This window comes from Sprattus sprattus, assembly GCF_963457725.1.
Source record: "Sprattus sprattus genome assembly, chromosome: 3".
NCBI lineage: Eukaryota > Metazoa > Chordata > Actinopteri > Clupeiformes > Clupeidae > Sprattus > Sprattus sprattus.
The window spans coordinates 30,812,774-30,831,567 of NC_137922.1; the positions used below are offsets into that span (position 1 = coordinate 30,812,774).

The window sequence follows — 18,794 nt, forward strand, 5'->3', positions numbered from 1 at the left end:
TATATATATATATATATATATATATATATATATATATACACACACACACACACACACACACACATATATATATATATATATATAGAGAGAGATTTTTTTTAATTCCTACAAATACATGGGTCCCGGCACTTTGAAAAAAGTTTCTTCCTTTTTTGTCCAAACAAGCTAAAAATATCCTATGGTGAAAAAATAAAATAAAATGACAAACCATTTAAACATTTAAAGCAAAATCACTAAACAGTCACAAATAAATTTGAAATGAAATGAAAAACTCTACATCCTGTACAAACACTATGACCAATAATTTAAGAAAATAGTGTCTCTGAAACGTTCATATTGCTTTGTAACTTCACTACTTCCCACAAGAAAAAAGTTCCACAGTTCTTTTCTCTGCGTTTTCCAAAACAGCCACAATGGCCTCACCCTTGGCATCAGGTGCTGACATGCTGGGGATTCCCTACAAAAAGCAGTAGGAATTTTGGAAGAGAACCATTTTGAATTGTACAGATTTTATATTGTCTTTTCTGTGTGTGTGTGTGTACTTGAGTGTCTGTGTATTTGTGTGTTTGCTGGAGTTGGCAGTACAAAACAAAGAGATGTCACTATCTGAACACTTTATAAAGTTTGTTTTCTCTTTATCATAATTGTAGTTGGTCTTATTACTCACTACAGTATTATTACTATGACTATCACCATCACAGATACACAAAGTGCATCATATATTCTTAGGAGTGTGATTTCTCAGTTTTTGTGTGAGTTGTCTTCGCTCTCTAATGTTCAGTGCTCAGAACTTGACTTCTCAATGGAAAAACTAGGCAGAGTCAGCAGGTGGGCGTTGAGGGCCCCCTCCTGAGGGAGAGCCTCCCCTCCTCCCCCCAGGTCAAAGGAGTCCTTAGAGTCACTGGATGGGGCTCGTCTGCGGAGACAGCTCGTGTCACGGCTGGTCAGAGGGGAGGGAACCATGCCAAGGCCCAGTGCGGGATGAAATCCTACCCCAGGAGGCTCCTGCAGGCCCTCAGGGGGGTCAACCGAGATACAGGGGGGGCTCATCTTCTTCTTGCGTGGGTGAGGAGAGGTGGGCGTCATGTGCATCTGCTGCTGCAGGCTGTCTGCACGGGACACAAAGCCAGAGGAGATGGAGCTGAGCTGGGGGCTGCTCTCCCCTGAAGAACACTCCTCCATGGAGTGGTGGCGTGGGTCGTCCAGCCAGGAGGAGGGCCGCGGACGCAGCAGCCCCTGGCAACACTGTGTGTCGGCGCTGTGGTACTTCTTCAGCTGCCGCAGGTAAGGACTGCGGCCCTCACCGAGCTTGATCTGACTGATCCCGCTCTGCTCTTCTTGTCCAGCTGAGCTGCTGCTGGCAGCCAAGCCTTCCTGGATGATATATGACACCTCTTGGTCCACAAAGTCCTCCTGGTGGGCACTGGGGGGCTGGGTGCGTGGCGGGGGCAGTGGAGGTGGGGAGGGTGTGTGTGCAAGGGAAGACCTAGGAGAAAACACTTTGTACTGGTCATGAGGGTTGTGCTGTGTGTGGACACTGGAGGGGGATGCTTTAGGTGAGGCTCCAGGAGTAGCGGGCACCAGACAGAGGGAAGGGTGGTGCCAGAGAGGCAGCTGAGGAGAAGAGCTCATTTGGGTGCTTGTCAGTTCATTGAGCCCCATGGCCCCTTCCACAACCTCTTCCTGCTCGGGGGAGACAGCCTCCTGTGAGTCTGTCCTCACAGCCACCTGTTGGGGGTTAGAGAGGTGGGGGGAGAGTGGAGGAGAAGGAGAGGGGAACACCCAGGGGATTAAGACATGAGGTGAGAGGGACACTAGTTAGTGTGAAATGTTAAGAGCAATGACACAGCCGGTAAGAAGAGTGAGGATCCAAGGCTAGAGTAGCTTGCTCATGCTTTTTCAGTGAGAGGGGGTTCACCAACTCTGTTCTTAGGTGAAACACCAATTGTTAAGTAGAAATGTATTTCAGCAAGAAATTGCAAGTGTGATTGCGCCGCACCAAGCAGACGACTGTGGTTTCTGTTACTGTATGCAAGCTATGCAGATGTGAATGCTTCAAGCTACGCAATAATGGTATCTCACTGCTACCCTGTGTTGGACGAGGCACATTGTACTAAAAATGCTTTTTACTGTGTTAACAAATGTGTCACAAAATACAAGTGGACCTTGAACTCACCCTATAATTAATATAGTAGATAATAATTATTTTAAAGCATAGTTCTCTGCATATGGCAGAGGGCAATGTCAGAGCCATATAGAAAGAGAGTTGTGTCACTCCTGCTGACATCAGTGGAACGATTATTTACCAGTATGGCAGCCGGTGTTCCAGTTTAACAGTTTTTTATGTTAACTACTTTGGTCTGTTTACTTTTTGGGTGGTGTTACCTGACTGTTTTTCAATGAAGGCAAACTTGACTGTAGCCAATGCATGTAAACTGCAGCATGAATGATGCTCTGCAGATAATTCAAATTGAAAATGTATAGTCTACCGGCTGGCTGTCTATTGGTTGGAGTCACTGTGCTGTTAGCAATGCGGAACTATTACAATTTATGAGTGTGTACGCATTTTATTGGGTATTGTCTTTGAAATAGATATTTCCCTTTTTGATTCCATTGGCTATTTTTAAGCCTGTACTGTTAAGTCAGGCCCTGAGCCATGCATAGCAATGTAATGTTTCGATTAGCTTTAGCTCAGCTGTGTTTAAATGAAACAATTGTACTATAATACTTACAATTACATTATATTTTACTTTTCCCTTTCTCGGAACAGTTAGAAGAGCCTGACTGCACTACACGCAGAACAAGGGGTAGTGGTGGTGAAATAGGTCCACTGAAGACATTTCCACTAACCTACACCCCTTAGTTACGAACAGAAACACAAGACAGACCATTTTTAATCACGTGAAATAGCCAGACACCCCTGCAAGCCAGCTCGATTGCTTGCAATCTTGTACAGTGTTAACATTACTTAGCTCTTAAATGCCTTTGGTTCTCCTCGTACAAAACACACCACAAATTGGCCTACAAAGCATATTCTTTTGTTTAAATATGCATTTGAATGTTTGAACTATGGACTGTAGTTTAAATGTTTTTATATGACAGAAAATCACCAAGTTCAGCGTGTTTCAAGAGACATAAGCATATTGTTTACTTGAATACACTGACATTTGAATACAATTATTTTATATGATATTATATTGACGATTACAGTAGAAGGGCCTGACTCCATGCCACTCAACACTGATACATAGGTTTAATGAAGGAGGTGGAGTACCAGGTGCAGCACAGTAAATTGAACTATGACGTCACAGTCCTCTAAAATGTTTCCACTAACTAAACGTAATAACTCAAATGAAAACATTTCCAATCCATCCCTAGGGATGACAGCTACGACAAGATAATACAGTCTGACTCTGAAATGGAACATTATTTGTCAAAAACTGTTTTTACAGTTGGCTTTCCAGGCTAATATGAACCTAGAATAGCTTATGCTTACTTGCAAGGGTGCACAGCACTTTGGTCAGCGTGAGTTGTTTTAAAATGTGCCTTGTAAATACATTTGACTTGACTTGACTTGAAGGGTGAGAGCCAGCTAAAACGCAATGACTACTTGACCGGTTTGCTGATTATAAACAGCAATACACAAAATAAAATTTCATATCTGGCGTGTGCGGTAATCAATTATACATTAGCATAGCTGCATAAGCATAGCTTGTGTCGGGTTAACAGCATAGGCACACACAGCCGCCCACATTGTTACTTGAATAAACATAAGCAAAATACCAGCTGAAATATAGGCTTTTATTAATTTACAGATATGCTGAAACCTTTTTTCCCAACAATTACAGTTACAATTAAGTCATTTTGTTGAGCAAGTTTAGAGGAAAATCTGTTGACTCTAGCTTGGGATCACTTGCTTGTGCAATCACACAATCAAAAAAAGTAGAACTAATTGGTGCCATGCACAGTGCTTGACATGAGCTGTATCTCCATGAGACATGCTAATTGACTTGCCTCAAATACAAGGTTTAAATGCTACCTAAGACTTTTAGCACTTGACTGGTAAAAAACTGTTTGAGGTTTGGAAGAATTGATTTCAGGAAGAATTTGATAAAAAACAGTTTTTTTGAAACAATGCGGACATGTATTTTCAAATAAAAAGCCTTTTTATGTTTTAAACAAATGAGAAAATATATATAATGCAGTAGTCTATTTATACTTCTATTTACATTCCATCATGTACTGTATATATACAGTATACTATACATTTACAATAAACCACGCACATTTGTCAACACCCGGAGAAAGCTGTCTTCCTATCAATTAAAACTGATATGTCATTGAAGGGATGGACATGTCTTAACCATCCCTAGCCCTACAGTACAAAATACATGCATATTGCAAAACCACTATTTTGTAACTACTTTATTCCTGAGTTACCTGATATGCACTGTAGCAATTCAAATCAGTAGTAAACTCGTGTCTTGAGAAAACAGAGAATCTAAAAATTAGGGGCTGTTTCTATATGAACCCATTTTGAACAAAAGAACATTCACTCTTGTCAGCGGCTGGAGGCACTACTTGGCAGACTTGACTCTAGACCTACTGGGCTACTAGAAAGGACACTGCTCCATGTGTTTATCCCTTGTTGCTCATGACACACTGAACCCACAGAGGCTCCGGGGTGAAGGCTTACACCCTACATCAACTCCTGAGGGAGCGAGGGAAGCAGCCTGACCCTGATGTGTTGCCCGGTGAAGGACACAAGACTTTAGACATCTTTGTGATGTGATGGCCTGCACGTGTGTGTGTGTGTGTGTGTGTCTGTGTCTGTGTGTGATAGGTTAGTACAGTAAGGACAGTTATACGCGCCCTAAGGAAATATGTGGTCTATTTTCCGAGCTTTTGTAATATGATCTCTAGGGGCACCTAGTGGACAATGTTGGTTATGTCGAAAAACAATTGGGAGCCATTTGCTCAGATGGCTGAGAGGACCTTGCTGAAGTTTGAGGAATAATCATTCTTAGGGCCTGATTTACTTATTGCGACTGCAGCTTAATCTGCGCCTTTGCCAAGGCGCACAATACCGCACGCTGTTTTTCCACATTTTCCGTGGTATTTATCAATCAAGATCCGCGCTGGGCACTCTGTGCTTACTCCGCCCTTTAGGGCCTGATTTACTAACATTGCGACCGCAGCTTAATCTGCGCCTTTGCCAAGGCGCACAATACCGCACGTGCAGGAAGAGAAAATGAAGGTTCAGCGAAGAGGAGATAGATATATTGGTTCACGTTCGCTCAATCACTGAACCTGATTCAATGTGCGCACTGTTATATTGTTGTTCTGCCCGCCATCACCTACAGCGAGATGTTATAAAGAATATGCTATTGGTGGCATTAATGCATAAACTGTCTATTATAACAATACAGATGTGTACATGGCGAGATTAATCATTTCTACAAGGGACATGGGTTCCCTACAATATATCCCCACTGAAACAAATACATTTACCAAGTAGCCAGGCCTCTCCTAAATCCCCGTTGCTCAATCTTGGATAGATGGCACTATTCCGGAAGATAAAACTGTCATGGACAGATCCAGGGTATTTGGCTACCACGTTAGTAATGGTCATGTTGGCATCACATATGACCTGGACAGTCATTGAATATGTGTGCTTCCTGTTTCTATAACTGTGTTCGTGGATTGAAGGTGGGACTGTTTGGATGTGGGTGCAATCAATGGCTCCAATTACGTTCGGAAAGTTTGCAATTTAAAAAAAAGTCCTGTTTGATGTCTCTAATTTCAGCTATGGCAGTGGGGAAATGTATTGACCAGTGCGCCATAGCAATGCGTCGAGTACCTGGGTGAATATTTGGCTGAGTGAAGGCTGAGATATACCAACTGCTGATGCTATAACTGTTTGAAATGATCCGGATGCCAATATTTGCAATGTTGTCCGGAGTTTAACAACTGATGGAATTGAATGTGATCGCCGGTTGGAGGGTTCGATGTCGTCTCTGATCTGGTTCAGTAATTGAAGTATTGCGTGGCTGGTTAACCTGTACCATCTAATGATTTGTGGTTCGCTTAACTGAAAAAGTGTTATACGAGTTGAAAAAATCCTTTCTGTGTGCTGTCTCTGTCTATGTCTTCGCCTTGCTCTTATAACTGCTGCCATATCAACGTTTTCAGACTCAATGGAAATGCGCTTCCTGGTTAAGACGTGCTTTTATGAGGCAGAGATTTATCCCGCAAATTAGAGACGCGCGCTCGCCAGGCAGTTTTAGTAAATACCACGCAAAACATCATTAGGCACACTTAACTTCTCTCCTCCCATATATTTGCGCTACACGCCCACGTTCCTTATACCCTCCCATCTCGTTGCGGCACACACCCACAAAGCGTAAAAATGCGCTTCTACTCAAATGCGCCTCCTTTGTAAATACCGTTTTATGTTTACGACCGCTATTTTACGCCTGCAATGGGCGCAATCCTGTTAGTAAATCAGGCCCTTAGTGTTTATTCATCAAATATGTCTTAATAGATCCAAACAGCATAGGAGCAACAAAGAATATCTACTTAACACCAGATGACACTGAATGTGTATGTCAACTGACCTGCTGTTTTTTTTCATTCTATACCATTTAACATCTAAGAAAAGATTGAGGTTGTGTATGTCAGTTCGAAGCTTTGTTGATTCATTATTTTTTTAGCTGGATAAGACTGATCTAAGAATGATGCACCTCCAGCAAATCTCTACTCATCTGAAGATTCAGTTTTTTGGGAAATGCACTTCCTCATGCATCCCTAAAAAAGTCATAGGATAGGCAATTGCAAATCAATTAATTGTGTGGAATGTTGAGATTGAAGGAAGGGCTATAGCCCTTGAGCAGGTTTTATATGTAAGGGATAACGGCCGACGAGCTGTACAGTTCTACGAAGTTAATGGACGCTGCGGGGCAAAGAACACCACGACGCGGAGCTGGTCCGCAGAAGTCCATTAACTTCGTAGAACTGGACAGCTCGGAGGCCGTTATCCCGCTTATCTCCCGTTTACAACATCCAAAAATGTTTTTATTATTATTATTATTTAGAATTTCCTTTATCTTTAGGAAATGTAATATGCATAATAACCTGATGAATTCTTGATTTGAAGCCTAGTGCTCCCGTTAGAGAAAGTAGTGCGTTTTTTGAAGAAAAAAAAACCGTTACGTTGGTTGTCAATGGTAACCATTCATGAGCATTGATATGGAACGGCGATTTAACGTTTCTACTGGGACTACGTCCAAGGTGTCCGGTTATACGAACTTAATGTACACCCCATTAGCCAATCAGAAAACAGTATTTCGTTCCAGAGGGAGATAAAGGGTTTTAAAGTAGACTTATACACCAGTGGGTACTTGTATAATATGGTCAGGGCCTACTGATTAGCTTGTATGTTAGAAGGGATAGTAAGCATAATTATTAATACAACAGACATGCGCCTAACATGGACCTATCTTTCCAAAGAAAGGAACAATACACAGCCAGTCATAAAACTGTATTTGATCCAGATTTAATTCAAGGATTAATTCAAATTTAATAAAGAGCTGTGATCAAATTAAGCAAAAATATTTAATTTATAAAGTGTTGAAGTTTAACCATTTCATGAAATTAAATTGAAAATGTTTAACTTTACAAATCTAGAAACATTTGTTAATGTTTATAAAACGCTAAGGAAACAGCTGATGGATCTGTGTTTTAATTGAGAACAGGTAATAGGCTAGTTAAGAGCACTGGGGTGTTGGGGTTTTGGTGTCATTGGCAAAGGGGGGCCTGGCATGAAATGTTTGGGAACCACTGCCATACAATAAAAAGCCTTTAAGAAATGAAAGTATGCCTCCTTGTAAACAATACTATTTACATACCAAAGGCTCACGAGGGGTGTTACTCTCTGTCAATCAGGGAGAATGTCAGAGGTGGTGATGTCAGGCTGGAAAAATGTAGGTCGCAAATAATGCATTTGCGATAAAAGCCAATTTTTTTCATTTAAGTGGTCCTTTCAAGTAGCTCGTTGTGAGATGCAATAAAAATGTTTCGAGGCATGGACAAGAGCCAGAAGATAGAGAGATGGCAAAGGGCTTATGTAATGGGGTGGAGAGGTGATGGTGACATGGTGTGGTCATGGTCAGAAACAAGAGTATCTGTGTCTGAGGAGCTTTTTAGGATCTGGCTTTTGCTGCACCATGCTGATCTGCGAGGAGTTACATTACAGCACATGAAAGGCAAGAACAGAAAGAGAGAACAAGGACAGAGTGAGGGAAGAACTACAGTTGCAAAGAAGAATGCAGAAGAGTCAACTTCACACCAGCCACAGGAGAGGATTTCAACACAAGAAAGAGGTTCCGTAGTCCCTTAGGCTTACCCATACATCTGGTACTTAGGTATACTTGATACAGGGGCTTATGGTGCTTGGAAGTCTGATAACAGTTTGATAAGGAGGTAACTGCTTACTGTCAAGGAGGCTACCAAACAGAGTTGTGGCTCACCTGTCTCCGGAGAGGGCGTGTGGGGTTGTGTGTGTGCTGGGGAGGGGGGATACGGGGGATGCCCTCTGCCTCAGACAGGCTGCTGGGGCTGATGGGGCGGAAGAGCTGGGTGGGCACCGCCAGGAGCTGAGCTGCCTCCGTCTGCTGGGTCTGTATGGAGCCACTTGAGCCTGCAGCCATCGACCAACCAGAGGGTTGCATTCAGTCAAGGCAGGATTGGGACAGAATCATTAATAATCCTATATGCAAAGACATTCTATTTATGTTTCATGTTTTGTTCTTATGTATGCATGGCATTACAATACGTTCCATGTATGTGACTTAGCAGGCACGTGCACAGATAGACCCCAAGTGGTGCTCAAGCACCAGCCCTTGTGCCCTGGTTGAGAAAAAGTAACCTTTTTGGCTGGAGCCCAAAACATTTTTCATTCATCAATATTTTTAGAATACAAATTAGTCCCTCTGTCATCAATTTCCCCAAATGTGTTTTGATATCTGAAAGGGGGCATTTATTTGAGTTCTTGTGAGAATTTCGCCCCGACATGCCTACGTCCACGGTGCTCACAAGCCCCTGCTGCGCCTCTCCCTCCTCATCCCCCACATCCCCTAAACCAGTGCAGCCTACTTCTTCACTGACCTGCAGCAGACAAACAGGTAATGACAGTGTTTCTGCAATCCCCCGACGGTGTTTGTTATAAATTAACAACAACATTAGTGCCGCTGAAAACATTACGTCTGAAAACATAACTGGTCTGACGTTTCCTAAAAAAATAATAATAACTAACTTGATTTCGAAGCATTTTCCATCAGTTTACTGACGTTTGTCATGTTTAATGGCATTATTTGTCTGAAAGTGCATATTTTGTGTTGTATATATTCCGTTTAGACAATTTCGAAAGTATGTTGAATGTTTATAAATGTCACGAGAATTCACATCTAGAAAATAGCAGGTAAACTATGCTAGCTCTCGGTGTCATGCTATCCTTGTCCCACATTGTTTAACGTGATATTTATGTATCTCCTCGTTTTGCCTGTTTAACAATGATCAAACTTGTATGAGTAATTGCAGAGGGTGAAAAAGAGTAAAATAAGGGAAATGTAGCTGTCTAATCCTGCCAAAAGGAAACACAGGTTGAGAACAGCATAATTAGTGTAATGCTCCTTATGCTTTAACCTTTAGAGAACAGTACAATTATTATCCACAAAATTGATTTATCTCATTTACTAAATTTGCAGCATAATGCCAAAAAAAGACAGACTTAAGAAGCAGAAGGACAGGGAACTGCAGCAAGCAACTCCCTTAAACTTGGATCAGGCCATCAACGAGCCAATCAAATGAGGGAGAATCAGTTACCCTACCTGGTCCAGAGGAGACCATCACAGATGAGGAAGGATAGACAAAGTGTAGGACTAAGTTATGTTCAGGGGCAGCAACAGAAACAGTGTTGCCTGAGGAGATGAGTGAATAAGAGGGTGAAGTGACAGCAGCCCTTTCTACATCACAGCAAGGGCATGTGGAGGAAAGAGCTGAAAGTGAGGATGCGATTTCCAAAATAGCCACCATGCCATATCTTACAGATCCGTCCCATGTTGACGCATTAAACATCAGGTGCAACGAGGGCTAGATAGCTATGTGCTGCAGTGTAGGGCCCTCTCAACCAGATTCCCCCCCCCCAAAAAAAATTATGAAGGGCGGTCGTTCCAAAAGCATTGGTTTTCTGGAAATGGGTGGCTGGAGTATTCCCTCCACAATGGCAAGGATTTCTTGCAGGTTCTTTGAGGGAAAATTGGAGTGGAACACCTTTACCTCGGTCCTTTACCTTTAATTTCATAAATCATTTTTGCGATGGGTGCCCTTTTTTTTGGTTTGAGCACCTGCCCCCCAAAATGTCTGTGCACGTGCCTGTGACTTAGTGTGGCTGATGAGTTGAAGATACTGCACCTGAGTGTGGATGAGCTGAGGTTGTGTGAGGTACTGGTCCAGAGGGAGCTGCGGTCACAGCAGGTAGAAGAGGCAGGTACATATAGCTGTCATTTGGCAGAGAGTGTGTGCGCCCCACAGAAGTCTTCCGTACCGTCAGCAGGTGCTCCTCCTGCAGTCTCTCAGGCTCTGCAGCCCCCAAGGTCTCCGTCTGCTGGAGAAAGACAGAGGTCAGCACCATCCCATGACGGAAGAGCATTATGAGAAAGCTAGGTGGAACTTCCCATACGTACATGTCAAACATAGAGCAAAACATAGATATTGAACAGGCAGTCACACCATGATTGGCTAGAAAACCTTTGTCACACTGGTCTGCAATGGGGAGATGGATGAGCTCAATATACAGACTTGATTTTGAATGACTTCCACATTGAACCTACTGCAAATTTCATTAATTTATTGAAAATATTCAACACACCATAAAAGGTCCCATCTTATTAAAATCTGGCATCTCTATGCATCTCCTGCATCTACACCCAAGTCAGTGCTATTCAAAATTCAGAAGACTGCTACACAGAGTGCCATTGCATGTTCACTGAAACTGAAACCTTTACAAAGCCACATTGAGTCAGCTGTGTCCACCTCCCCTTTGCCTAGACCGGTGCCAAGAGCATCTACTAACAGACACAAGCTGCAGGCCCTGGTGCCATGCCCCTTCCTGAAGTCAAGGAGAGCATAGCACTGAGGTCCAAAATCAAACGATCTCCAAATACTTAGGGACAACAACATGTAGAAGACAGGCATAACGTATCCAAAACAGATACAAATACAGTGAAAGATATATCCAGACTAGAAATAGGACGGACAGACATTTGCATGTACATTGCAGACTGACAACTGAGCAGACAACAAGAGACACACAACGGATATACAACAGGAAGAACGGAGACTGACTCCACCACACTGAGCTGTAGATGGGAGAGAGAAAGCGGAAGTGAGAGATGAGAATGGGATCAGGAGCACTACTCTACTGGACTGGACCTCACACACACCAGGCTGTAAAGAGTGAAATGAGGGGCGGAGAAGGGAGGAAGAGCAAGAGAGAGAGAGATGGATGGTTAGATTACCCTGGGGCTTCCAAGCACAGAGCCTCGACCAGTACTCCCACATACTTTAGGCTTGTTAAAAACTAATACAGCAAAATAGTCCTGAAGCTAAAATAGCTAAAAACTCACTGTTACAGGCTTTGAACAATCATCGCTGATGTCATTTACCCAACATATTGTTAGTTATGAGGGCATCAATCAGTATCTCAGTTACATGGGAATGTACATAATGTTATCTCCATGGCAGCAAGGAGCTGGCAGGCAGTAATGTTTAGATAACATTCCCGACAGAGATTTTGTGGAGAAAATCAGATAGGCCTGGAAGCCCCTGGGGTAAAAAAAAATACAAAATAGTTGCAGAAGAGAAAAGGGATGTGTTTTGAGGTCACTGTTGTTGAATACATTGTACTCCAGACTGGTTAGTAAGAGGGGGTTAAAATCGTCGGGCACGGAGTCGTCCGTCAGAGCTAAGGACCAGGACTTCTCCGACACCAGAGACAGAGCCTCCATCTCTGCTAGAGGAATCTGAATAGGGACAGAGGAGCCGTGGGTGAGAACAACACTCTGAAAGAGAAATTCACTCTGAAATCAAAGTCCCCCATTAATTCCAAAGTGACCTAAACCGGCTTAGCACAGGCAGTGTTAAGGAATGCTTTTGTAAGGTTATCAAAATGAGTGTCAAAAAATTACAATACAAGATTAGGGCACTGAAATTTAATTGAAATGCTTCCAAAGACTGTGTTGCAATGCTAATTACAACATGAAGTATTATCTCGCCCAAAAAGGGGAAATAGATGCCTTTCTATACCACACAGTTCCTGGAGCCTATCACTATGTACGGTTTGGCCTCATATAGAATAGAATAGATTAGAATATATGTATTTGTCATTGCACAAGTACAACAAATTAAGGTAGCAGCTCTCAGACACAAAAAAGATTGAACATAATTATGTATATACAATACATGTTAACACTATAAAAACAACAAGACATAACACAACAGAGAGACAAATACAGGTCAGTTTTTTGCATTGTGAAGTGCTATGATGGCTTTTGGATAAAAGCTGTTTCTCAGCCTTTCTGTTTTTTATTTGGTATGATGGTCCTAAAGCGTCTCTCGTCGTCTATATATGAATGGACTTGAGGGCTCCGCTGCACCCTTTGCACCCTGGGATTAAAATCTCTGGAATATTCACATGCTGGGGTATTACTGTAACAACACACTTCAACAGAGAGTGTGCGTACAGTGATAAGGCTAGGTGATCATAGACCAAAGAAAATCCAAGCATGTGGCCACAAATGCCCACAACTGCTACTAAAGCATTTGATTTTCAGGGAAAGAAAAGTTGGGTAATGAGTTTGATTACAGTATGAATTAGGAAGCCATTGAATCAAATACATGTAGCAGAATGGGTGTCTCACTAAATGGGCATGCACTGGGGTTGTAAAAGACAGAGACCTGTTTGTCAGCACAGTGCTGGCTTAGCAGCGGGGGCAGGGCGTAGTAGTGGCAGATGGACCCAGACAGGTTGTCCATGAGGTGGAGCTCGCCTTCAAGAGAACCCTGGATCACCAGGGAAACTGAGTCAAACATCAGCCTCCGCTTAGGATCCATGTCAGAGAAGAAGAGAGACAGACACATATAGAGGGACAGGAAGAGAAGGCAGACAGCCAGGGGGGAGAGGTGTGTGTGTGTGTGTGTGTGTGTGTGTGTGTGTGTGTTGAGAGGGGGGTGAGAAATGAAGAGAGAGAGAGGGAGGGACAGACCGACATACACATCAACAGACAGACAGACAAACAGAGATAAAGACAAACAGGAAGAAAGACAGTAGTTCAGGGAAGAGACAGGTGACAGTGTTGCGTAAGAAGTAAGGGAATGAGTTTCACCACTAACTTAATCATTATGACTCATTCCTATTTCGCGATAGCAAATAGCCACTAGCATACATTCAAACCCAGATGTTCCTTGTTATGCCATAAAGCTCCAGTAGAGGGCGCAGAAGCACCACTGGAAGTTTTCTTTTTTGAACTTTGAGGTGGACTCCAGGGGAGGAGAGTTTCGAAGGGTTGTTTTGGAGAAAGAAAAGGGGATGGATACCAGCCAAGGAATGATATCCTAGCTCATATTTTTTACTAAAAAAAGACAAAGAAAAAAGATTGCTTCTCTGGAAATAGCCAACTCGAGTGAAAAACAAGATGAAGAATCAGAGCTTTCCCATGGCACTAGTCTGACCTGGGAGAGGTGGCAAGCTGTTTCAGAAAAAAAGTCTTTCATGCTGATCTCATGAACATCACTGACTTTTCAAGATTGAAGATGGAAAATGTGTAGTTAGGTACATGTTGTCTTCATTGGTGATAATTAGAATGTATTGCCTAAGTGTCTGTAAAAAACACAGGTCTTCAATGAGAAGGGACAACACGCAAAGGGCAGCTGAACTTCCATAATCTGATGCACATGGAGAAAGCTGTCCATGCTGAGCAGTATGGCTCTGGCAGACACACACTGTGACAGCCATCATTCATCAAAGGGGAGGCTGTGCTAATCTTCACATAAAAGAAGTCATCAAGAACTGGGTGTTCACAGGAGGAAAAGACTGACAAACACCTGACAAGGTGACAGGGCCCCCTCGGGGGTGATTCAGAGTACCTTTCAGCAGCTGTGAGGATAAAAGCATGTTCATATTCTTCAACTTATGTACTGCCAATCAGGCCTTTTCTTGTCACACAACAAACAGTTTTTTTAAAACAATGAAAGTTCATGATATTAAGCTGTTAATTTCTGTATAGCTCAGGACATTCATTGAAACATTAGTGTAAAGCCTCTGTTTGGAGCAGTAAGAGTGAAATATGCCAGAGACAACGAAAAAACCAAACCCAAACATAAGCTATATATAGCATGGCGTGCTGCTTTAGGGGATATTAATACATCATCACATGCGTTTTGATTTTGATGCAGGACTATGCTGACTTATCAGAGACCCATGTTATTGCTGTTGTAAGTTGCCTCTCTGCCTGTTCCAAATCCGTACCCAAATTTCTTCTTTTAGAACCCATCAGTTAGGATCAATTCCCTCCTGTTGGAGCTAAGCCCAGATAACATACATAAGAGCATTCACATCAATACTTAAGGGAACATGCTGTGTGGGCTCTGTTATATCTTATGTCACCCGTATCCTCTTTGGAAGCAGGACAGACAGACAGACAGACAGACAGACGGCACCAAACATGCATATTAGCAAATTAAATGACACCAAGTAATTGGGTTTCTGCCACTCACCTCTATGGGTGGTTCCATACAATGAGGAGAGTCAACCCTGATGTGTGCTGTTGAGTCTCGGCGGATGTCCACCATTGTTGGCGGGGGGCTGTCATTGGCCAGGCTGCAGTTCTCTTGTGGATCCCTGTTAAAGATCCAGGGTGGAGGTGTCCTGGGACTGGCTGGCCCACTGGTGTCTTCCTGCATGAAAGAGGAGGGGTGTCCCCCAATCAGGCCTGAACCTCCTGCTTGAGCTGCAGCAGCACTGGCAGCCAACGCCAACGCCTCCAGCTCTAACTCAGCCTCCAGCTCAGCCTCATCTTTGGCCTCCGCATTGCTTTCTTCCAGATGCTTCATTAGCACAGCGATGACCACATTGACCAATACAAACTGTGCAGTCAGGACGAATGACACAAAGTAGATGGGGGACACAACTGCGTTATAGCACGGACCGTTGTCCCCCGCACAGTCCCTCAAGGTATCCTAAGGAAGAGAAAATGATGAATTGTAATCGAGTATAGCTATGCTGCAGATCAACCAAAGAATCTAAGTTGCACTTTCAATTCTGATGAGGTACATGCCATATCCATAGACTTTTGTGAATTGTAACCAAAATGACAATTAAATGGATAGTAGCTAGCCTCTTTTCTCGTCCACAGAAAACAACAACAATGGATTAATTTGTACAGACATGAGGATGATAACATAATTTACATATTGAGTCAATTATCTGGAAAGTTTTCTACAAAAATACAGTGTTGCACGCACCTGCACAATGACGGCTGTAAGTAGTTCCCATAATGCTTAGCATGAATGCTTTATATGTGATTATCATTCTTGAATGAATGTAGTACTGCTTCCCCTCTGTGACTCATGTTGACGTGCATGACTGTTATTATTTTGTTCATGTGTATTTGATATTTGATGCTTTAGCTTGCTCACTGTCAGTGTCTGTGTCATTCTCATATAAGACCTGCTTTTGTTGCCTTGCTCTGAGTGGTTCTTTGGCACTGTCTAGGAGGTGTGGTTGATAGAGAAATATGAAACTCTGACTTTAATCAAGTATGTATGTATGTGTGTTAAACATATGCCTTTGTTAGCTGTATATGTTTGATTATTAAGTGCTGATGTTTAGACTCTAACTCTGTGTATGTGCTTTAAAATGTTCCTTCTGTGTGTGTGTGTGTGTGTGTGTGTGTGTGTAAGCAACGGCTGATTAGAAGAACTAGTAGTCCTTCTTGCTGATTCATTAGGTTGCGAAAAGCATAGCAAGATGACCTCGGATGTGGGAGATCCACCACGTGGTTATCTCTAGTGCTTTGGCGTCAGAGAAACACTAACTTCAATCTATATAAACCTTGTGTGATGTGTTTAACTTAGCTTCTCTCTCGTCTGCTGCAGTCTGGGAGTGAGCGTGGGCTCTCTCTTTCTCTCTCTCTCTCTGAGAGTGAGCCTGTGCCTCTCTCTTGCCTGCCAAGACATGAGTGAGCCCGACAAGCTTGTTGTTGTTGAATAAATATACTTATATGCAACTCTGGAGTCCTGAGGTAACTTGAGTGAATTTTCGGGACCATGTATTTGAGATGTTTGTGTCTGCCTCCATTCTGCGCTAGCTCACCACATCGGTGCCAGAAGTGGGATGGCGCCTCCTAGAGGAGTGGAGGAAAATATCCTGGACCTACAACAAGGCATTGTTGTTAGGAAGACCTGGCCCGGCAGAAAGGTGGTGCTGCCTTCTGATGAAGGCCAGCCCTGTTGGTTCCATGGCACAGTGTCCCCTCTTCCATGGCACCACATCCTGCTCGACCTGGAATGCTACCGTGAGGAAGCGCCTGTGGTCGTGTGGGCCGCTACCAGGATGGACTGGTTTCTTATCTTCCACCATTACCCAGTAGGGGTGTTGGGGGCAACCGTGTCTGCTCTATTGTTTCAGGGAGTTGTGCTTGTGGTTGCTGGGGACAGCTAACCACTTGGTGGGGCTATGTACGAGCAGGGGCACAGCATGCTTCTGTGTGCCGATGTGAATGACGAGGCTGGAAGTCGTTCCCATAATGCTTTGCATAAATGGATACTGTTTGATCATCAGTCTGGATTAATGTAATCTTGCCTCCATTCTGTGTCTCATGTTGACGTGCACGACTTGTTATTATTTTCTTTGTGTGTATATGATGTTTGATGCCTTAGCTTAGCCTAACATGTTAGCGGACCTGCTCACCATAAGTATCTGAGCCATTCCCATATAAATGGCTTGATCCTGTTACCTTGTTCTGTGTGGTTCTTTGGTGCTATGTGGTGTATGGGGCACGAGACCCTGCCTTTAAACCTGAGATCTTTGTGTTCGCCCCCATTCTTCATGGCTAGCTTGCAACAATATGTGTGTGTGTCAATCTCAGAAATGGGTCAGACCTTGTCAACCACTTGTGGTAGGGTTGTTTATTAATACCATCTGCCTGACCCCAGTCTATAAATTCCCTGCTGGAAAAACCTGTCTGGAGGTAGCCAGATTCCTGGGCAGATGTGTAAGATGGGTTCAGAACACAAGTCCAGGGTTTCCCTCAATCACAAGCCTACAGCTGAACTTCCATCTGGCCTGAGGGCTGACCGTATCTGTGAGGCCAAACCCAGAAGGCACCAATCCTGCTGCCGACTAAGTGGAAGTCTCAAAAAATCTTGGGAAAAAGATTTTCAAGGACACTTTACATAATTATCTAACCAAGATAGAGTTCCCGAGGATGGATAGCCTGCTTGAAAATCTGAACAAATGCAATTAAGTCCACCAGTGATGTGCACTTAAAGGTGACCCAAACTTAACCAATGTTTTAATCCAACAAGACAGCTACTTAAACCACTAATATTAAAATTAGGTGCAGACTACATTACATTACAGAATATATCACATTAATCCATGTATTGAGCTTTTTCTACTTTTTAAGGTGAGCACCTTACTACACCATTCTCTTGAATTTGACAAGGATATGAGGCAATTTAGCCTACAGGTATCTTGTAGGGAGATTATGAAATAGTTGTACACTGGAAACACTGCATGTGACAATGTCAGCAATATTTTCTAGGCTACTTATCATTAGGTCCCCTGTCAATGTCTTCATAATGATCCCTAACACTGCTGTCATCTTTGCCTATAACTTCTCCAAATCATCGCACACTTTCTTGCAAAAAAAGAAAATTCATTGTTATGTGCTTATGTGGCCTATTGTGCCTGTGCTGCATCTTCTAATAATTGGATTTAATCAGCCAATGATTTTAGTAATTTCCTTAGATATTGATATTAGTTTTTAAGCCATATTTATACTTGTCAGGTTTGTCACGGCACACTGCAATATATATGGAGGCGACACAGGACACACACGCCTGAGGTCGCGTGAATTTATTCTCTGCTTTTCCCATCCTGGACCGTCTTTCCTCCAGGACCCCACAGGAGCAGTGGGCAGCTTGTAAGCGCCCAGGGACCAAGTGAAGTGTCCATCTTTGGTCAGGGACGGACATGTGTTCTGTTCTTCTGCATGTTTTTCTGTTAGGTTCTTAGTGGAGGAAACCCCAACGGGGAGAACATGCAAACCGCACACAGAAAGGCCCGGGAGATAGCCCACCGGTGCACTGAAGGTCTGGGGAGGAACTGCCCCCCAGAGGCAGCAGCGCCCCATGCGGGAATCGAACCCATGACCTTCTTGCTGTGATGCAGGGCAAGCACCTGAGCCAGTAGGGTCGTTTACATGTGTGTTTTTTGTAACCCGCTCTGACGGATCAGGTTTCGCGAGCAAGTGTGAAACATTCTAAGGGAAGTGGCTCTTGTTGTTAAGCTGTTACATGGACCAAAGTTTAGTCCGCTTACCTTGCCTTGGGCATGCGCAAAGGGCACAAAGGGGGTTTCTCCCACTTTCTACCGCGAGAGCGCAAGGCGAGATTGTCTTGTGTTGCACTTGCTTGATATTTGACTGTTAGGAAAGTTGTTGGCAAGCTAGCCA

General features: G+C 43.3%; 1 protein-coding gene across 1 annotated transcript in view; it reads right to left on the bottom strand.

Annotated features, from left to right (window-relative positions):
- Positions 1-777: 777 nt before the first annotated feature.
- cacna1g (calcium channel, voltage-dependent, T type, alpha 1G subunit) overlaps positions 778-18,794 on the bottom strand; it is a gene marked incomplete at both ends in the record, with an annotated part of 176,828 nt that continues 158,811 nt past the window's right edge. The window contains 6 exons of the mRNA XM_080833891.1: positions 778-1,728; positions 8,529-8,698; positions 10,471-10,663; positions 11,958-12,080; positions 13,015-13,158; positions 14,833-15,294. Coding sequence (XP_080690017.1) covers positions 778-1,728; positions 8,529-8,698; positions 10,471-10,663; positions 11,958-12,080; positions 13,015-13,158; positions 14,833-15,294 — 2,043 coding nt within the window. The remainder of the gene's footprint in view (positions 1,729-8,528; positions 8,699-10,470; positions 10,664-11,957; positions 12,081-13,014; positions 13,159-14,832; positions 15,295-18,794) is intronic.